Genomic DNA, 16,543 nt, shown 5'->3' on the forward strand with positions numbered 1-16,543 from the left:
GCCCCGGCAGCCTCCAGCTCCTCCCGCCTCTGCAGTGACAGCCATACTCCTGCCTCCACGTTTTCCTGTCGTGAAAGACTGTATCCCCTGCCACTGGGAACCAGAATAAATCCATCTTCCTCAGGCTGGTTCTTCTCAGGTGTTCGGTCAGAGTGATCATATAGGAACACTGATACTGTAGGGGGGCAGATACGGGAATACTTGAAAATCTAGTAGGAGCAAAACCTGGAAGTTAATTCTGTTATCAAGGGTTCCTCTTTCAGCAAAGGGGCTGTCAAAATCTAAACTTTGCTGAGGGTGCTGAGGGCTTGTAAAATAGGCACACAATATTTTCTACTAATAAAACAAAGTTCAAATTTTTTAAAAAAAATGGTCATATGAAGCATAGGAAAGAGAAAAAAAATCGCTCAGGTATTTACGTTTAAAACAACCATTCTTACTTTAAAAAATTCAAAAATGTAAAACACAAGGGCTGGCTGGGGTCAGCAGTTAAATGTGCGTGATCTGGGGCACCTGCGTGTGAGAAGGGGGAACTGACTCTGAGTTGTCTCTCGCCCCCGCCCCCCGCGGGTGTGACGTGGCAGGTGTGCTCCCTGAAATAAACATAATACAATCCTTTAGAAGAACAAATACATAAAAATGAGATCTGACAATACAGGTGTAATTCTTTATTTTATTTTGTATTACTTGGCAGTACTGGAGATTTTGAACCCAGGGCCCCACATAGACCAGGAAAAAAACCTCTTACTACAGAGCTACATCTTTAGCCTCTGGATTTATAACTCTAAAAATAAGTTTTATAAGAAAGACAAAGCATAGACCTGTGTCAGCCATGCACACATACTCATTCAACTGCACATGTAAATGTATATTTCAGAAATGAAATTATTCTAAAACCATAACCTAAAAGGGAAATCCTTATCAAATATATAGAAATAATCAGTGAACATCTATAGAAAAACAGTGCTGGTTAAAAAAAAATATACAAGCTGTATGTAAACATTTTAAAATGTTGTCAGTGGTACATACTGTGTTTTGCGTTTATGAAATTGTGTTTTCCCAGGGGTTCCAGCTCCAGTATACATACTGCATAGGTAGTGGGCATATATTACAATCATCACTTTGAATAATGAAATTAAGGCACAGAAAGTCAGGTTCTCATACTTGCAATGCATTCCTCTAAGCTGTGACTAAATTTCAGAACATAGTTCCACACTGAAGACCCTAAATTGGGTAGCCTATGTCTTTATGTAAAACCATGACTGAGGCAAAGTAGCTTCAGGGCCCACAGCTGTTCACATGTATGTGCTCACACCTGTATGTGCCAACACACTCACAGCTTAGAAACTGTTGACTCATCTATCCACAGAGAAAGGTACCAATGAAATAAGAAATTATAGAGTCCTCTGGGCCAACAAGGCATTCATAACCAAGGAGCTGGCTTCACTGTAGAATTTCTTAAAATAGTCTCTAATTTCCTGTAAGCAGGAAAAATAGGTTTATTAGAGCCTTTCCCTAATGTTTAGCTCCGTTTACAGCTGGTATTTTCTCAAATATTGAACGAAACCGAATATAATAAATGGTTTGTCAGTCCCACTCAGACAATTAAGCCATAGTAGGTCTTTCTTCATCAAGTGTAAAAGGGAATTAAAGCTGCTTTTCTGGGTTTGTCATCAGAAACATTTAATAACCTTTACTAGAGTAGCTAACCATCAGCTTCCTGGTGACATCACAGAAAATGGAGTGACAGCAGGCTCTTGAGGGCTCTGATTGGCTAATGTAAACACGTGGTAAAGTGTAGTGGGCGGAGTTTAGCATTCCCACCACTCTATGTGTTTCCCTGAGTAATGGACTTAGTAAACATCATTTTCAGGATCATTCTGCAGTAAACTATGTGCGCCGTGCTTCGCAGGTTGTCCCAAGCTCTGGTCCCTGAAGTTCGCCGTCTAGGAATCCCGATGACATTAGCAGCTTTCTTGCAGAAGGGGAAGATTGCTGGTCTTGATTTGGGGGTGAAAAAAATATCTGTGAAAATCAATTAGAATCCCATCGCACGTCACAAAAGGTATGTCAGCCACTGGAAAACAAGAAGCTAAAATTAAAATTGTCATGGGCATCTTCCTAAAATGTAGTTCATTGGGTGACCTATGCACTCTGACCTTGCTGATGGTGGTGGTGGTGGGGGCGTTTGTTGTGAGGGGTGGGATGGAGGGGGGAAGGGCGCTTATTAAGAACAATTCTTACGCAGGCCTCCTATGAGAGGCACTTCATGTAGCCTCAGGATTTGACACGTTTTCTGTTACTATGGACACTATAGAATGATGTCTGTATTTCTTGAGACCACCTACAGAAGCTTCCTTAACACCTCTGTGCTCCTCTGAACGGCCTCAGTGGCTCCTCCTCTTGATCCTGAGCAAATCCTACTCTTACTGTTAGAAATGGAGAGAGGGAGAGCCTTCCTCAAGCACAGACATGTGACTGTCAAGCCACGGGTTGGGTGTGTCACCTTCCACACTAGACAGTAAAGTTTCTCCATTCCACTTTAGGGTCACATCAATGGTTTTGATCCCATTGCAATGTGCATTGGGAAAAACAGACTTACAACCAGACTTACAAAGCTCATGTTTTACTACAGAAGTAATTTCTTAGCACAGGGCTTGAGTGTCATACTTGGGATCCACGTTAAAAGAAAAAAAATAATTCAGTAATTTTTTTTAAAAAAGGAGAAATTAGGTGGGGCTGGAGAGTTGGTTACATGGTTAAGAGCACTTGCTGCTCTTGCAAAGGGCCTGGGTTCAAATCCCAGCACCTGCCACTTGGGCAGTTCACAGTTGTTTGTAACTCTAGATATGGGGGATCTGATGCTCTCTCCTATCTTCTGTGGTACACACACAGACACATTCAAATCGAATCTTTACAAAAAGAAGGAAGAGAGAGAGAGGAAAAGAAGAAGAGGAAGAAGAGGAAGAAGAGGAAGAGGAGGAAGAGGAAGAAGAGGAAGAAGGAGGAGGAGGAGGAGGAGGAGGAGGAGGAGGAGGAGGAGGAGGAGGTTGAGTGCTTTGCTCAGTCCTGGTCAGGTCAGGTGCCCGAAGGCAGCACTCACCTCAGCATCCTACCGTGGACAGAACGCAATGGGCAGCTCCCGGCTAGGCACCAGGATACCAAGATGCAGCATCTCCACAGGTTCATGGTCTGTAGCCACGATGTTATATTTCTGGATTATCTGTAACACACATTGAGATAAAAGAAGAGTTAACCCTCTTGCCTCCTTCTTTATCGAATAGCCTAGGACGGGGATGTAGAAACCCAGTGAAGACTTTTACCCAGCAAAGAGCCAAGTGGAGCTGTAACTCAGCCAGCCGGCGCCCGATGCACATCCTCTTCCCGATGCCAAACGGGAGATGAGCAAAGGGACTGATCTTTTTCTCCTTTTGAAGCCAGCGTTCGGGTCTAAACTTATTAGCATCTTCAAAATTGTCCTCGCTAGAACCCAGCACCTGGGTATTTAGTGTTAACACCGTCTAAGAACACACAGAAAAAGAAGATTTAAAAAAAAATCAGTAGTGAAAATAACTCACAAAAATACAATGATGTATTGCTTGACATATGTTAGGTATGACATATGTGGGCAGTACATGTACCCGTGTGCACATGCAAAGGTCAGAGGAAGACACCTGGGGTTCTCTCTCTGCCTTATTCCCTGGACACAGGATCTCTCACTGAACCTGGATTTAGGCTAGCAGCCAGCAACGACCACTGATTCTCCCTTCTCTGTCCCTGCCCCCGCAATGCTGGCCCAAACAGGCACACCCTGCTTTTCACATGGATGTTGGAGATTCAAACCCACATCCTATCCCTGTGCAGCAAGTGTTCTGGACCGCCGAGACCCCTCCCTGGCCCCAGAACTCTGCATTGTTTGTGTGTGTTCCATTTTCTCAACCACCTCACCTCTCCTAGGTTTTCAGATGAGGAAGGATGACGCTCACAGATTCCTTGTAACTCACTCAGGACCACTCACAGAGAGTCCCTGTTTGCATGTCAAGAGCTACCTTCCCTAATTCTGTACTAAGTAGCATGCCAGAGGTGCTCTGCCTTCTATGGGCTTCCAGAATGAAAGCTTTCCCAGTAAAAAGCGTCAAGGGGATTTGACACACTCTGGCCGACTGTACTTACTCCTTTGGGAAGCATGTATTCACCCAGAGCTGTTGGTTTGTCAAGGGTCCGAGTTGTAAATGGCACACTTGGGGTAAGCCTGAAAAGTCAAAATCAGAATTGTAAATGTGGCCACAAACCCCACACTGTCTGACAGGGCATTAGGAATATAGACAGAATGAGAAATGGGAGTTCCGTCTGATGTCACAATCAGGACAAGAATGATACCCTGTCTCTTTCCACGAGAGGCTCTGGGCAACTCCCATAAGGAGCAGTTGGGAGAAGGAAAGTCAGGTTTTCCTAGTGGTGTAGCCTCTGATAGATCAACTACCCTCCTAGACCGGATAGATCAACTACCCTCCCTCTGCTCTCAAGAATACACATGGGCAATACAAATTAGACTTGCTGGTGGCAGAGGTGGATCTGGGTGGGGCTGGGAGAGGGGAGTGGGTATGACTCTATGTGCAGCCATTGAAGAACTAAGGTCTGTTCTGTTTTGGTTTTGTTTTTTTTCCGAGACAGAGTTTCTCTGTGGAGTCCTGGCTGTCCTGGGACTCACTCTATAGACCAGGCTGGCCTCGAACTCAGAAATCCGCCTGCCTCTGCCTCCCAAGTACTGGGATTACAGGTGTGTGCCACCATGCCCGGCCTGTCTTGTTTTTAAGAAATCCCATCTTCTCATATTTTTGGTTGTGAGCCCAGCCTGTAAGGACTGAGCCATCTCTCCAGCCCCAAATCCCACCTTCTTAATATGTGTGTCTCTTGTTTCTTATTCTGTTAGTTGAATCCCTTACATTAAGGCTGGCTAGTGGCTCATCACACTGATTTTCTTCTAAGGCTAATTAGTGGCTCATCGATTGTTCCATTCCGTTCAACCTGTATGTGTCTCAAGCTTCACCTGAGGCCTGGCATTTTTTTTCTAGTCTGCTGCTACCCACAGAGGCAGCGCTGCTGCGGCGTCCTTCTAAGCTAAGGATGGGAGGAGGTTTAGTTCCTCGGAAGAGTCTTCAAAGACAAAGATGTGTATCTCTGTGTCCTCTTGCTTGGCCTTCATCTCAACCCCTACACCTGACCCCCTTACGACTGACAGCATCCATTAGAGGCAGGCTGCTATTGCTTTCAAGAGGAAGAAACTCAGCTTTCTAGGATTCGATAGGATTGGCCCACAGGGTTTAGAAAGCAAGTGGTATAAACATCATACACTCCAAGGCTCTTCTCTTTAGTTTGACAGACGTATATAATAAACCAGGAGGAGCACTTGGAGGCATCCTTGCTATGTCTCCAAGAGAATCCTTTTCTAGTGACTTGATGTACTGCTAAAGCAAAAGATGTTCTCCCGTACTGGCCCAGAGGTGGGTCCATACCTCATGGATTCTTTTAGACAGGCCTTTAAATAGGGCATATTCCTCACATCTTCCGCCCGTGGCATCTGGTGGTCAGGCAGCACGCTCTGGATTTCCTGAAGAAGTCTCTGTTGAGCTTGGGGATTCCGGGATAGATTGTAGAGAATCCACATCAAGCTGTTAGCGGTCTGAAAGACAACGGCCGCAGATGAGAGTCTGAGCATGACTGGTCTCAACCGAATAAGAAAGAGTCTGTCGATGACCGGCCTCAGATCGATGTCAGGATAACAAAAGGCCCCGTCTAAACTACAGTTGGGTATAGTTTCTTGATCACAAGCAAATTCACATACAACTGACAAGGGAGGGGTAAATCTGGGGAGGACCCCAGACTCTTTTCTCTATTGAGCTATATTTTACTGCTATGAGAAATGCTACCACTAGGGGGAAACAGGAGCAAGATACAAAGATGTCCTCTTGTTTTCTATCCTCAGACCTAAATGTGAATCCATCATGACCTCAAAATAAAAATTGAACTAGAACTTGTTTAATGGGCAAAACTTGATGTAAAACCCAGTAAAGAGAGGGTAGGAAGGCACTGATGACAGCTGTGAGAGGCTCTCTAGGCAATGAAATGTGTAAGACATCGCCCTTCTGGAATGTAATAAACGGTCTTTGGCTACACCCTAAATTAACCACGAACATGGCAAGGCCCTATCAGGGCTTTAGCCACACGTAAAATGCCCTCTCAGGAGAATGTGACACTTTGTCAGAGAAAGAATAGAAGAGGAAATGAATTCTAACGTCAAATTGAGTATGCCAAGAAGCCAGCGGCGGTTTTTGACAAGGCCAACGGTCTTTTAAAGGGTATCTTTGGCATCTTTTTCTGAGGGTAATGAAGGACACCCACCATATTCATGACCAGGAGTCAGACTCACTTGGCTGTTCTTAATTTAAGCTAGTCTCCAAAATTCAGCGTCACGTCCTGCCCCTGCGGACACCAAGGCGCTGTGACTAAGTGCTGTGACCCATCACACTAAGGAGCAGAGCCGAGGGGCATTGATTATTTTTGGAAGAACATGCCTCCCAGGCAAGCTTCTCCATGTCAGAGGGCCAGTGGTCTCGGCCGAAATAAACCCTGGACGGCATTATTACAGAACAGGAAGAGGGCATGGCTTCCTAATTAAAGGCAGTCAAATCCCTCTGTCCACCCAGCTGTGACTTTTAGAATAAACAGGACTGAAAAAGGAATGGAGCAGGTGTATAACCATATCAGGTGGCGCCTCACCACAATGGCCAAACAGCGCTCCACGGAGCTCAGTAATGACAGTTTCGCCACATCCAGGGGACTCAAGTCTGGGTCCTCAGGAAAACTGCAGAGCTTAATTCCAGGGGAAGTGGGTTAGGAAACCTCAAGGGCTCAGGCTGTCCCGGCATGACCTCGGCTGGGGGAGGTGGGGTGGGCACTCACATCCTTAACTGACTCTCCTAGGTTCATTCTCCACCCCTCTGCTGTCAAAGCTTAAATTGGCCAGCTTACGACCTTGGTTAAAATGTCCCTCATGGTGTACATATACCACAATCTGAAAGAGTCTGTAATTGCGTGCGTGCGTGCGTGTGTGTGTGTGTGTGTGTGTGTGTGAGTGTGTGTGTGTGTGAGTGTGTGTTCATATGTCGGGGCACATATATGGATGTACATGTGGAACCTGGAGGCAGACTCTACCTCATTTCCTGAGGCAGGGTTTCTAGTCTGGTTGGCCTCAGGAATCCTCCTCTCTCCACATCCCCAACCCTAGGATGTACACACATGAGGTACCACCCTTGGCTTTTAAAATTTGAGTTCTGGGCGTCAAGCTCAGGTCCTAATGGATACTTAGTACTTCACCAACCGAGCTCTCCCTCTCTCTTCCAGCCCTTCCGTATACTTGAAAAAGTTAATTTGTCTTGACAGACCATGGGCACCTCTTTCCAAATTCCTGTCTCATTTCTGCCGTGGTGTTGGCTAGAGCTTACTCTGTATTTCCACTGGAGGGCGTGTTGTTAGAGTCAGTCCCTACCACAAGGAGGCCATGCTCACTATTTCCCACCATGAACTCTATGTGACTCTCACTATGGGTTTTGTGAGGCTGTTGCTGCTTCGGTAATTCTCCTGGAGAGAATGATCCCACCGGCTGCTTAAGAACTTATCCTGGAAACCAAACCATCCAATGGACTATCCATCCAGCCGAGCCCCAGTCCACTCTCACCGTCTCCACCGCAGCAAGCTGGAGCTCTGTGACAGCGGCATACAGTTCTTTCTTGGAAAGACGATCTTGCTGATAGATATCACAGAGGAAATCCGCACCGGGCTGCTGGGAATATCTCTCCAGGCGGTTGTCGATGCAGGGCTTGACTGTCAGAGGAGAGAAAGGAGAGGGAGTTTGGAAATTCGATGAGGGAAATAACCCAGGAAAATCTTGCAGCACTGAGTCATGACAGGGACACAGATGATTTGCTAGGTCAGCAAGTATCTAGTTACTCCTCTCCCCACACTGGCAAGGATTGATTGGTCAAGACTGACATGGATTGGCTTCTGGGCATCCACCAGGCATCTTCCAAAAGTGTCGATTCAGAATCATGGATTAGGGCACCTGAAATCAGCTCTCTCTCTCTCTCTCTCTCTCTCTCTCTCTCTCTGCTGGGAGTCAGTATGTTCTTCTAGCTGGTCTGGAACTGCTATGTAAACCAGGCTGGTCTCAAACTCACAGATAAATGCCTGTATCTGCCTCTAGAGTGCTGGTACTTAAGGCACACACCACAAGGTATGTATGGCCTCAATGGCTTCATTTCTATCAAGCTCCTGGGGGCAGAAGCTGTTGGTCCGTAATCACATTTTGAAGAACAGAAAGCTCACAGCGCAGAAGGGATGAGGTGGGAAGAGAACTGGGCTTAGGTACATATTCCAAATTTGGACACAGATATTACTAGATACATCTGCAAGTATAGTGCCTGGAAATCCTGAGAATCCTTAGCATTTAGCATTTATAAAACACGTTCAGACAACTGTCTCACTTCAATTCTTTATGTGGGCAGGTCCCAAACTAAGATCGCCATGGAGACAGTGGGCAGAGTCACTGCCTGTGGTGCAGGTGGCATCTTAATCCTGAAGCGTGTTCTAGCCTGGAGGCTTGGGATAGCGACTCAGGTGTGTCTCAGGACCATTGCTTGGGGACTCATAGAAGAGTTGACTGGGTTTGCATAAGGATCAAACCTATACATGTACACAACCTGTCTCCAACACCCTGTGTCATGGAGCAGAAACAGCCCTAACCATCACAATATCATAATACAAATACACTCCATGTTTATGTCCTCCTGGGCACGTTAAAAGTTGTACCAGCGTGAGAGTTAGTATCAGTCGTTACTTTAGAGATGAGGCGATCAAGGATGAAAAGGTAGTGACACACAGGGTGACCACACACAAACTCAAGTCTGCCTCGGAAGCTCTTCCTTGAAACCCTCGCAGAGAGGACTGCAGAGAGCTAGCTCCTCCTGCTTTCTCCAGCTCTGCATGTGAGCAGAGAAAACTCTAGACAGTAGGAGAAGCGCTACCATGGGACGATCACGATGGTTCAGTCAGATAGATCACACCTCACCTCTCCTAGACATAGGGTGAGGGTCACTGGCTTGCAGTGGGCAATGGGCAGGGTGGCCCTTTCACCTGATTTGAAAATGGTGTCCCAGGCCAGCGTGTGTGCTTGCCACACCTTGGTGTTGAGGCGCTTGTGCAGCTCCACGGGGGTCACCATCATCTTCCCAAATGTGCTCATCATCTGTAAAAAACACAGGGGCTTGAACGCCGCCATCTTCTCTCTAAGCCGACATTCTCCTTGGAGAGGGAGGGTCCTAACTCAGACCCCTGCTGCATCTCCGAAGGGTGGGAGTCAAAGGCCACCATCTCTCTCGCTCAACTCAAAGATGGCTTTGTGCTATGTTTAATAAAAAGGTATCTGTCTTGTGTTTGGTTGTACTGGGAACCCAGAATCTCCTGATTGCTTTAAAAAAGCATCTAATATTGCTATATTCTGTATCCCTCTTATTTTATTTTTATCTGGAGACAAAGTATCATTAAATTGTCTAGCCTGTGCTTGCATTCACTCGGTAGCCAAAACCAGCTTAAAACTTGCAATTATCTTGTCTTGGGACCTCGCCCAAAAAGCTGGTATAGTAAGCCTGTACCAGCAGCCCAAGTTTTTAGTGTCATGATAGATTGTATAGAAAGAAAGGGAAACTGGAAAACTTCACTTTGCATATTTTCAGTTATTGTATAACCTTAATTGCATATCAATCTCATCATATCTATAATATCTCAAATTACTCAAACCAGTCAAAACTTTTAAAATCTGCCACATTTAGAAACTTTAAAAGATACCTTTTAACTAACTGACTATTAATCAAGATACGGTAAATACATTTAAAATGATTTTTTTGGTAACTTTGCCATAAATAATGGACTTAGCATTTTTTTGTGTGTGATTAGTGCATATGTGTATAGTAAAATACAGGTATCAAAGGGAATGAATTAAGTATTAAAGATTAGTAAGTGCGAACACTCCTTCTTGGGAGACACAGGGATAACCTTTGCTATTCTGAATTCTGGCGTTGAGGACATGCTGTCAAGTGGGCCTGCTTACCGTTTTGATGGCCCCGATGAAGGCCAGTGCTTCTTCTTCTGCGTCCTTTTGAAGGAGCCCGAATCTCTTCTCATATAACACAAGGCAGATGCCTGTCATTGAAGATAATCACTACTGTTATTCAACCGTAGCAATGCCAGAGTCTACGATTAGCTGCCCATTAAAGGCTGAGTTCCGTGTCTCGTGAGACTGTGGTCTCTTCTAGAAAACAAGATCTCAAAGAGCGAGAGAGGAGGGCGGGGTACTCTTCTCTCTCTAGAAGTCGTTTCCAGGAGCACATGACTCATAGGCTTTGAAACCACCTGGTGAGAGACACACTGTCTGTGTCACTTACAGGGAGGTGAGGACAGAGGTATCAGTGGCTCAGAGATCTGCAGAGATCTGTGCTGCCACAGTGAGAAGGGCTAGGGAGGGGTGAGCTATGGGATGGATTTCTAGTACCTGCAGGGACTGGGCTAGCCCAGAACAGGGGTGTCTCTGTTCTGCTTTCTGTTTAATAATGCTATTTAGGATTAACCTATTTTCAAATTACATTCATTAGTCCTTAAGACTTTTTTGCACAGAGAAAATTTGAAGTACATAATATCTGTGTCCCTTGTGCTAGATGTAGTAGTCGAACGCGCTTCCCCCTGAATTGCACGCTTCCACCTGAATTGCTAGCTGGCCTGTGAGTATCCCAGGATTCCCCTCTCTCTGCTTCCATCTTGCCGTAGGAGCACTGGGATTATAGACCTGTGTTACTGTGTCTACCTTTGTATGAGGTTTGAACTCAGGTCTTCAGGCTTGCAGGTAGACTTTTTATCCATTGAGTGTGTGTGTGTGTGTGTGATACTCTTTGCTTTCTTTTTTTAAAGATTTATTTATTATTATATGTAAGCACACTGTAGCTATCTTCAGACACACCAGAAGAGGGCATCAGATCTCATTACAGATGGTTGTGAGCCACCATGTGGTTGCTGGGATTTGAACTCAGGATCTTTGGAAGAGCAGTCAGCGCTCTTAACCGCTGAGCCATCTCTCCAGCCGCTCTCTTTGCTTTCTTGACAAGAAGGCAATAGAACAATCTGTTTTCCATTTCCTGTTTCCCTCTGGTCTCTGAGTGGAGTTCAGAGGTAAGGTTAGGGCAGCTGCTGTCTTGCTTCATGTCAACACGCCAGCAACAGAGCCCCAGTGTTCCCACGTCTGTCTGGGTAGGGCCCTTCACTCCCAGCTCCAGTTACTGGAACACTCATCCAAAGAGGCCTTTCTAAGGTTCTCTTTTTCTGCCCTTCTGATCTGACTCTCAGCAGAGAGGAGGTCTCACCCAGGTCCATGCCTCTGCCCCTTCTCACTCCTGTGAATGTCCTTACCGGTATTTGTCACTTTAGAATCGTAGTTTGGGGAGGGCAAAGAGGCTGTCATTTTGTTCCTTGCTGTGTCTCTGGTACCTATCAGAGCTTAGCATGCATCATTTGCTTAAGGAATGTTTGTTGAATGACTCCATCAACAACCAGTAGTACAAGTCATGACTAAAATGAATTTGTATGGCCTAGACTTGACTGGTGATAACCTATCAGTATGGAGACCTGAGCTTTATTCCCCTAGATCTCTTGGAAGTTACGAGAGCAGGACTAGAAAGTCAACTCACTTTCAAAGGACCATTTACTCAGCTCGCTGTACAAGTCTTGGATGCGGCCTCTCTCATCACACAGCTCATCGATTCGCCCCACAAAGTCAGCCAAGACCTTAAAGAAAGCAATGGGAAAGGCACATCTTTATCACAGGAGAGAGGGGGGAGGGAAGAGGAGGAGGGGGAGGGGGGAGAAGGTTCCAGTTCAGGGAGTTCTTCCAAGGGTATTTCTGCTGTTGGTGGTGATGGGTAACAATAACATGCTCTCTTCCCCAGGCCTGTCCTGTGTGTGTGTGTGTGTGTGTGTGTGTGTGTGTGAATGATGTAGGCTCATGTTTGTGTGGGGACATGTGTCCTTGTGCACATGTATGAAGCCGTGATTGACATTTAGTATCTTCTTCATCCTATTTAGTGTTTGCTCTCCATCCTATTTTTTGAGACAGGGTCTCTCATCGAACAGAGACCTCTGAAGCTGGGCTGAGCTGACAGGCCTGTGAGCTCCCAGGAAAACCTCCTGTTTCTACCTCCCCGGTGCTGCGATTTGAACTCAGGTCTCCAATGATCGCAGCAAGTGCTTCCCCAGCTGAGCCATCTCCCCACTTCTGCTTTTGATTCTTTAAGAAGGACAACATCTTTTCTGGGAAGACTGGGCGGTTAAAGCACGAGGGATGAATCAGACAAAATGGCAGCTCAGGGACTGTGGTGGAGAGTGGAGCAGCACCTCCACTCTGGATTTCCACATCTAGGCAGAGGGAGGCATGTCCCCTACCTGCTGTTTGTATGAAGCATGTGGAAATGTGGAGTCAGGAAACCCTGCAAGTTCTGGACATAGTTCCCTTGGTAGATAAATCTGCAGCCTTGGGCAGCCACACAAGGGCTCTGGCTGCCGGCCTCTAGCCCCAGTGTTGGCCATGACCCCAGCCTCACACTTGCCAAGCGTGAGGGACCCCACATGGTACAATATGTGTCACCTCAGCTGATCTGCACTGCCACCTCACAGGGCAAGAGGCATAACCGCTGCACCCATTTTCCATGTCACGGCTTAGAGACGCTAAGTCACGTGACCACCTAACTGACGGAGGATTTGCCCAGCTCTACCTAAGACAAGGGATGACCAGTCATAAAGCCAGTAGGTACCAGACGAGCATGCTTAGCTTGGTTATATAATGCATTTTTAAAGTACTTTGAATCTGTTACCTTACTAGAAAATCGGGGGGGGGGGTGAGAGGAGGGGAGGCTGGGGGGTGGGGTAAGGTCTGCTCATTGTCCAAAATTTTTTCAGAATCATTCATCAGCATGGAGTACAAAATCTCTGGGTGCATCATGCCTGGTCTCTACGTGAACAGCCCTGCCCCCTCCTCCCCTCCCCCCACCCCTCACCCCCTCCCTACCCAGATTCTTTACCTCTATGCTCTTCTAAATGCAACGCCTTCCCCCATCCCACCCCCCGTCACACCCATACCACCACCACCACCCCATCTTCAGCCTCAAATGTTGCCGCCTAGGGCTTTTAGAAGCATCATCTCATTTAGTATTGGAGCCTGGGAAACAGGCTTAGAAAAGTTAAGTAACAGCTGGATCTCACTGGTAGCTGTTGGAAGCCAGGGACTAAGGCGGCTTGTAACTGCTCCCTCTGTGGGATTACCTTTAGAAGGATTTGGAGCAGATGAATTTGGGAGAAGAGACAGGAATGAAGGATGGAGAGAGTCAGCACCCTCTTGAACCACCCATCATCCACAAGTCTTCTCCCTTTGTATTTAGAGCTGTGACCCAAAGCCCCTATTAGCGGCTAGCTCTGTCGCAGAGAGCCCCAGGAGGGCTGGCCCCGTGCACAAACCTCATTGATCTTGTTGTCCAACTTCATGATCTCCACCGGCTTCATGAGTTTCTTCTGGAAGGCACTGCGGACCCTCTGCCACTCCTGTCCTTCCCTGCAGAGAAGGGCTGTGCTTAGAGCGCAGATTCGGGGAGTGCGGACCACTAACCCTGAAGATGGCCTGGTAAAGTCTCAGCAATCTTAGCTCTCAACGAATATCCGCGGCCGCCACAGCTATTGCCGACCCTGTCCCGAGAGAGGCTCACAGTGTCTCTCTGGGAGCTGATGGCTTATGGCGGCTAATGGTCGCTGGAGAAGGGTAGTCATTTTTCGTCAGTGATGTAGGCTCCGACAAGATGTCTGTGCTCTAAATAATCCCCACCTATGGTCCTCCGAGCCTCAGAGAGTCATAAACAAATTAAAAACGACGTGAAAAATAGAGCCGAGCAGTGGGGGTGCAGGCACGCCTTTAATCCCAGCACTTGGGAGGCAGAGGCAGGTGGATTTCTGAGTTCGAGGCCAGCCTTGTCTATAGAGTGAGTTTCAAGACAGCAAGGGCTATACAGAGAAACCCTGTCTCGAAAAAACAAAAGAAAGAGAGAGAGAGAGAGAGAGAGAGAGAGAGAGAGAGAGAGAGAGGAGGGAGAGTTGTTGGGACAAGGAAGACTCTCAGTGGGAGTGGGGGCGGGGATCAGAGGGCACGGAGTGATGAAAGCGACCAGAAATACACTATAATCACGTATGAAATTGTCAAACAACGTTAAAATATTCGGTTGGACGTTAGGGTTAAATCTTGCCCAAGATGACACTGGGAAGGTGAATCCCAAATAAAGGAGGCTTGGTGCTTTTGACGCGTCCTGTTGGGGAGGCAGGCGCGTGTGCCTCCCTTCACTGAATAGCTTGTGAGAGGAACCCACTCTCTACAGCACAATTTCAGGACGGCACCGGCTCTAGGGAGAGCAGGGGCTTTGTGTTTGTTCTGCATAAGAAAAGTCCCAGGGAACTCTAGCTACTCCCCTCCCCGACTGTCCCGCACGTCCGGCTTCCCGCCACGCCCACCCAGCAGAGGGGACTGACTCACAGGATCATCAACCCGTAGGCTTCGTTGCGGTGGTCGCGATAGGCTTTCCAAGGTTTGATCTCCAGTCGCTGGGGATGCGCGCTCTCTGTGCGGTACAGAGCTTCCAGCAGGCTCGGCGAGCCCAGATGCACCGAGTCGAAGGAGCCCAGCTTCATGCGGAAGATCTGGCCATACTTCTTGTGGTACTCTGCCTGCAGCGGGGCGGGCCAAAAGCCATCAGCGCGCATCCTCTGGTGCCCCGGGCGCTTCTGCCTTGCGCTGCTGACCGATCACCTGAGCTCCCCCTTCCACCCTAACGGGAAGGAATAGGGAAAAGAGGACAATAGGGGAATAGGAAACAAACTATTTACCAGTGTGTCGTGCTGTTTCTTCAGGCCACCCTTCCAAAAAATCTCCAGTAGGCTGCCTAGCAGTGGCCAGTTGGTGGGTCCAGGCAAGGAGGTGACGTTCCTAGTCTCACCATCTGCCATCAGCGGGCAGAGGGGCACCTCCTTTGGAACGCGCGAAGCGCACGCCTTGGATGTTACGGATCTTGGGGGTTGTCCGAGGTCCCGCAGCCGGCGCTGGAAAGCGATCAGGGAGCGCCTTTTGTCAATGGGGCAGCTCATGGTAGCAGGCGACCCGGGACACTCGAGCAGCTGGGACTGAAACCGGTACGGTGTTTCGGGAGTGCCGCTGGGTTCTGATCTTTTGGAGATTTGGGGAAGAGAACCCACGGGTGTGGTAAAATGGTATACAGCAGGCGGGACTTCGAAGAGGCAGATTGCCCAGGGATGCTGCAAGGTGCAGCTGCTCAGGGCTCAGGTCCCTGCGCTGAGCTGGCCACAGTGGCTGGGCAAGAGCGGCAGGGGTTTGGCAGGCAGCTCCGGGGAGAGTCCTCTGAAGGTCTACAAATCTGACTTCTAAGGTCTAAAGCCACAGCGGGTCAAGGAGGGTCGAAGGGATGCCGCCAGGTCTGATGTACTTCGCTGTGCCTCCCTGAGCTCCCAGGCCTAGGGACCTCGTATTTATGGAAACAGGGCATGCAGGAGGTGGCCAATGAGAAGGCTGAGTAGGGCGGAGGGGGACAGGCTGGCAAGGCTGGGAGGGACCCGGGGGGGGGGCGGGTGTGGAAAGAGGATGGAGTCAGCGAGGTGAGTGAGGGCGCCGGGGCCTCGGGTGACCGACACGCTGCTGGCCCGGAGGACGCACCGTGGACTCCACCCCGGAGATAACCTGGGGAAGGCGCGTCGAGCCCAAGGGTTCAGCGGGTGCGCTGCGAGCACGCCTCCTCTCCCTCCTCCTGCAGGCTGCAGCCCGCCTTGCAGGAGCCCAACGCTGCGCTTGCACAATCGCCACGCAGGGCGGGCAAGGTCCCTGAGGACAGCGCGGAAGGCCGCCCGCGCTTGCCAAGCGAGTGGAGAGCACGCCCGCCTTCCCACATCCCGGGAGACAGGTTTTCGGAGCCTGAGCCTGAGCCGGACTTCCTTTGGATGAAAGTTACCTTTTTGAGTCTCTGAAGGAACAGAGGATTTGAAACTTACTAGAATATATCAAAAGGAGGGTGGGGAGGGGGAGAGGAGCTAATCTTCTTCCCGTGGGTCTTAAGTTAGGCAGGAAAGCCCAATGAGGTTTGTAGAATTTCTTTACCAGATTCCTCCATGCTTCAGGTTGGGTCCTTAGAGAACCGAATAAATTAATGCATGCGCAGTCTATACAGGTGTGTCCTCAGTAAAGGATGCTAGAGGCCTTAGTTCTTCCGGAGACTGTGGAATGCCTACAGGGCATGGCTTAGTTTTCTTTGGACTGCTTCCCACGCGTCCCCTCAAGCCTTTCCTTCTTGTACACCGCCCACCCTGCGCGGAGCAGAGGCACCCGCAGATTCCCAAGCGC

At 48.3% G+C, this 16,543-nt stretch overlaps 1 protein-coding gene across 2 annotated transcripts; it reads right to left on the reverse strand.

Annotated features, from left to right (window-relative positions):
• Positions 1-3,112: 3,112 nt before the first annotated feature.
• LOC127684709 (1,25-dihydroxyvitamin D(3) 24-hydroxylase, mitochondrial) lies at positions 3,113-15,279 on the reverse strand. 2 transcript variants are annotated; one of them, XM_052181579.1, is made up of 11 exons: positions 15,022-15,279; positions 14,672-14,862; positions 13,612-13,705; positions 11,793-11,889; positions 10,166-10,257; positions 9,193-9,304; positions 7,739-7,884; positions 5,517-5,683; positions 4,174-4,252; positions 3,324-3,521; positions 3,113-3,223 (listed from the first exon to the last, which is right to left on the reverse strand). In XM_052181579.1, exons 1-11 carry the CDS (start codon positions 15,277-15,279, stop codon positions 3,113-3,115), a joined length of 1,545 nt encoding a protein of 514 aa, XP_052037539.1. The 2 variants fall into 2 exon arrangements, with proteins under 2 accessions (XP_052037539.1, XP_052037540.1); XM_052181580.1 differs by lacking the exon at positions 3,324-3,521.
• Positions 15,280-16,543: the final 1,264 nt, after the last annotated feature.

This window comes from Apodemus sylvaticus, chromosome 5 (assembly GCF_947179515.1).
Source record: "Apodemus sylvaticus chromosome 5, mApoSyl1.1, whole genome shotgun sequence".
Taxonomy (NCBI): domain Eukaryota; kingdom Metazoa; phylum Chordata; class Mammalia; order Rodentia; family Muridae; genus Apodemus; species Apodemus sylvaticus.

Coding starts and splice junctions, on each gene's coding strand:
- LOC127684709 (XM_052181579.1), bottom strand. CDS start 15,279: ATGAGCTGCCCCATTGACAAAAGGCGCTCCCTGATCGCTTTCCAGCGC. Junction 14,863..15,021: donor AGAAACAGCACGACACACTG/GTAAATAGTTTG, acceptor GCCCCGCTGCAG/GCAGAGTACCACAAGAAGTA. Junction 3,224..3,323: donor TCCACTTGGCTCTTTGCTGG/GTAAAAGTCTTC, acceptor TGTGTGTTACAG/ATAATCCAGAAATATAACAT.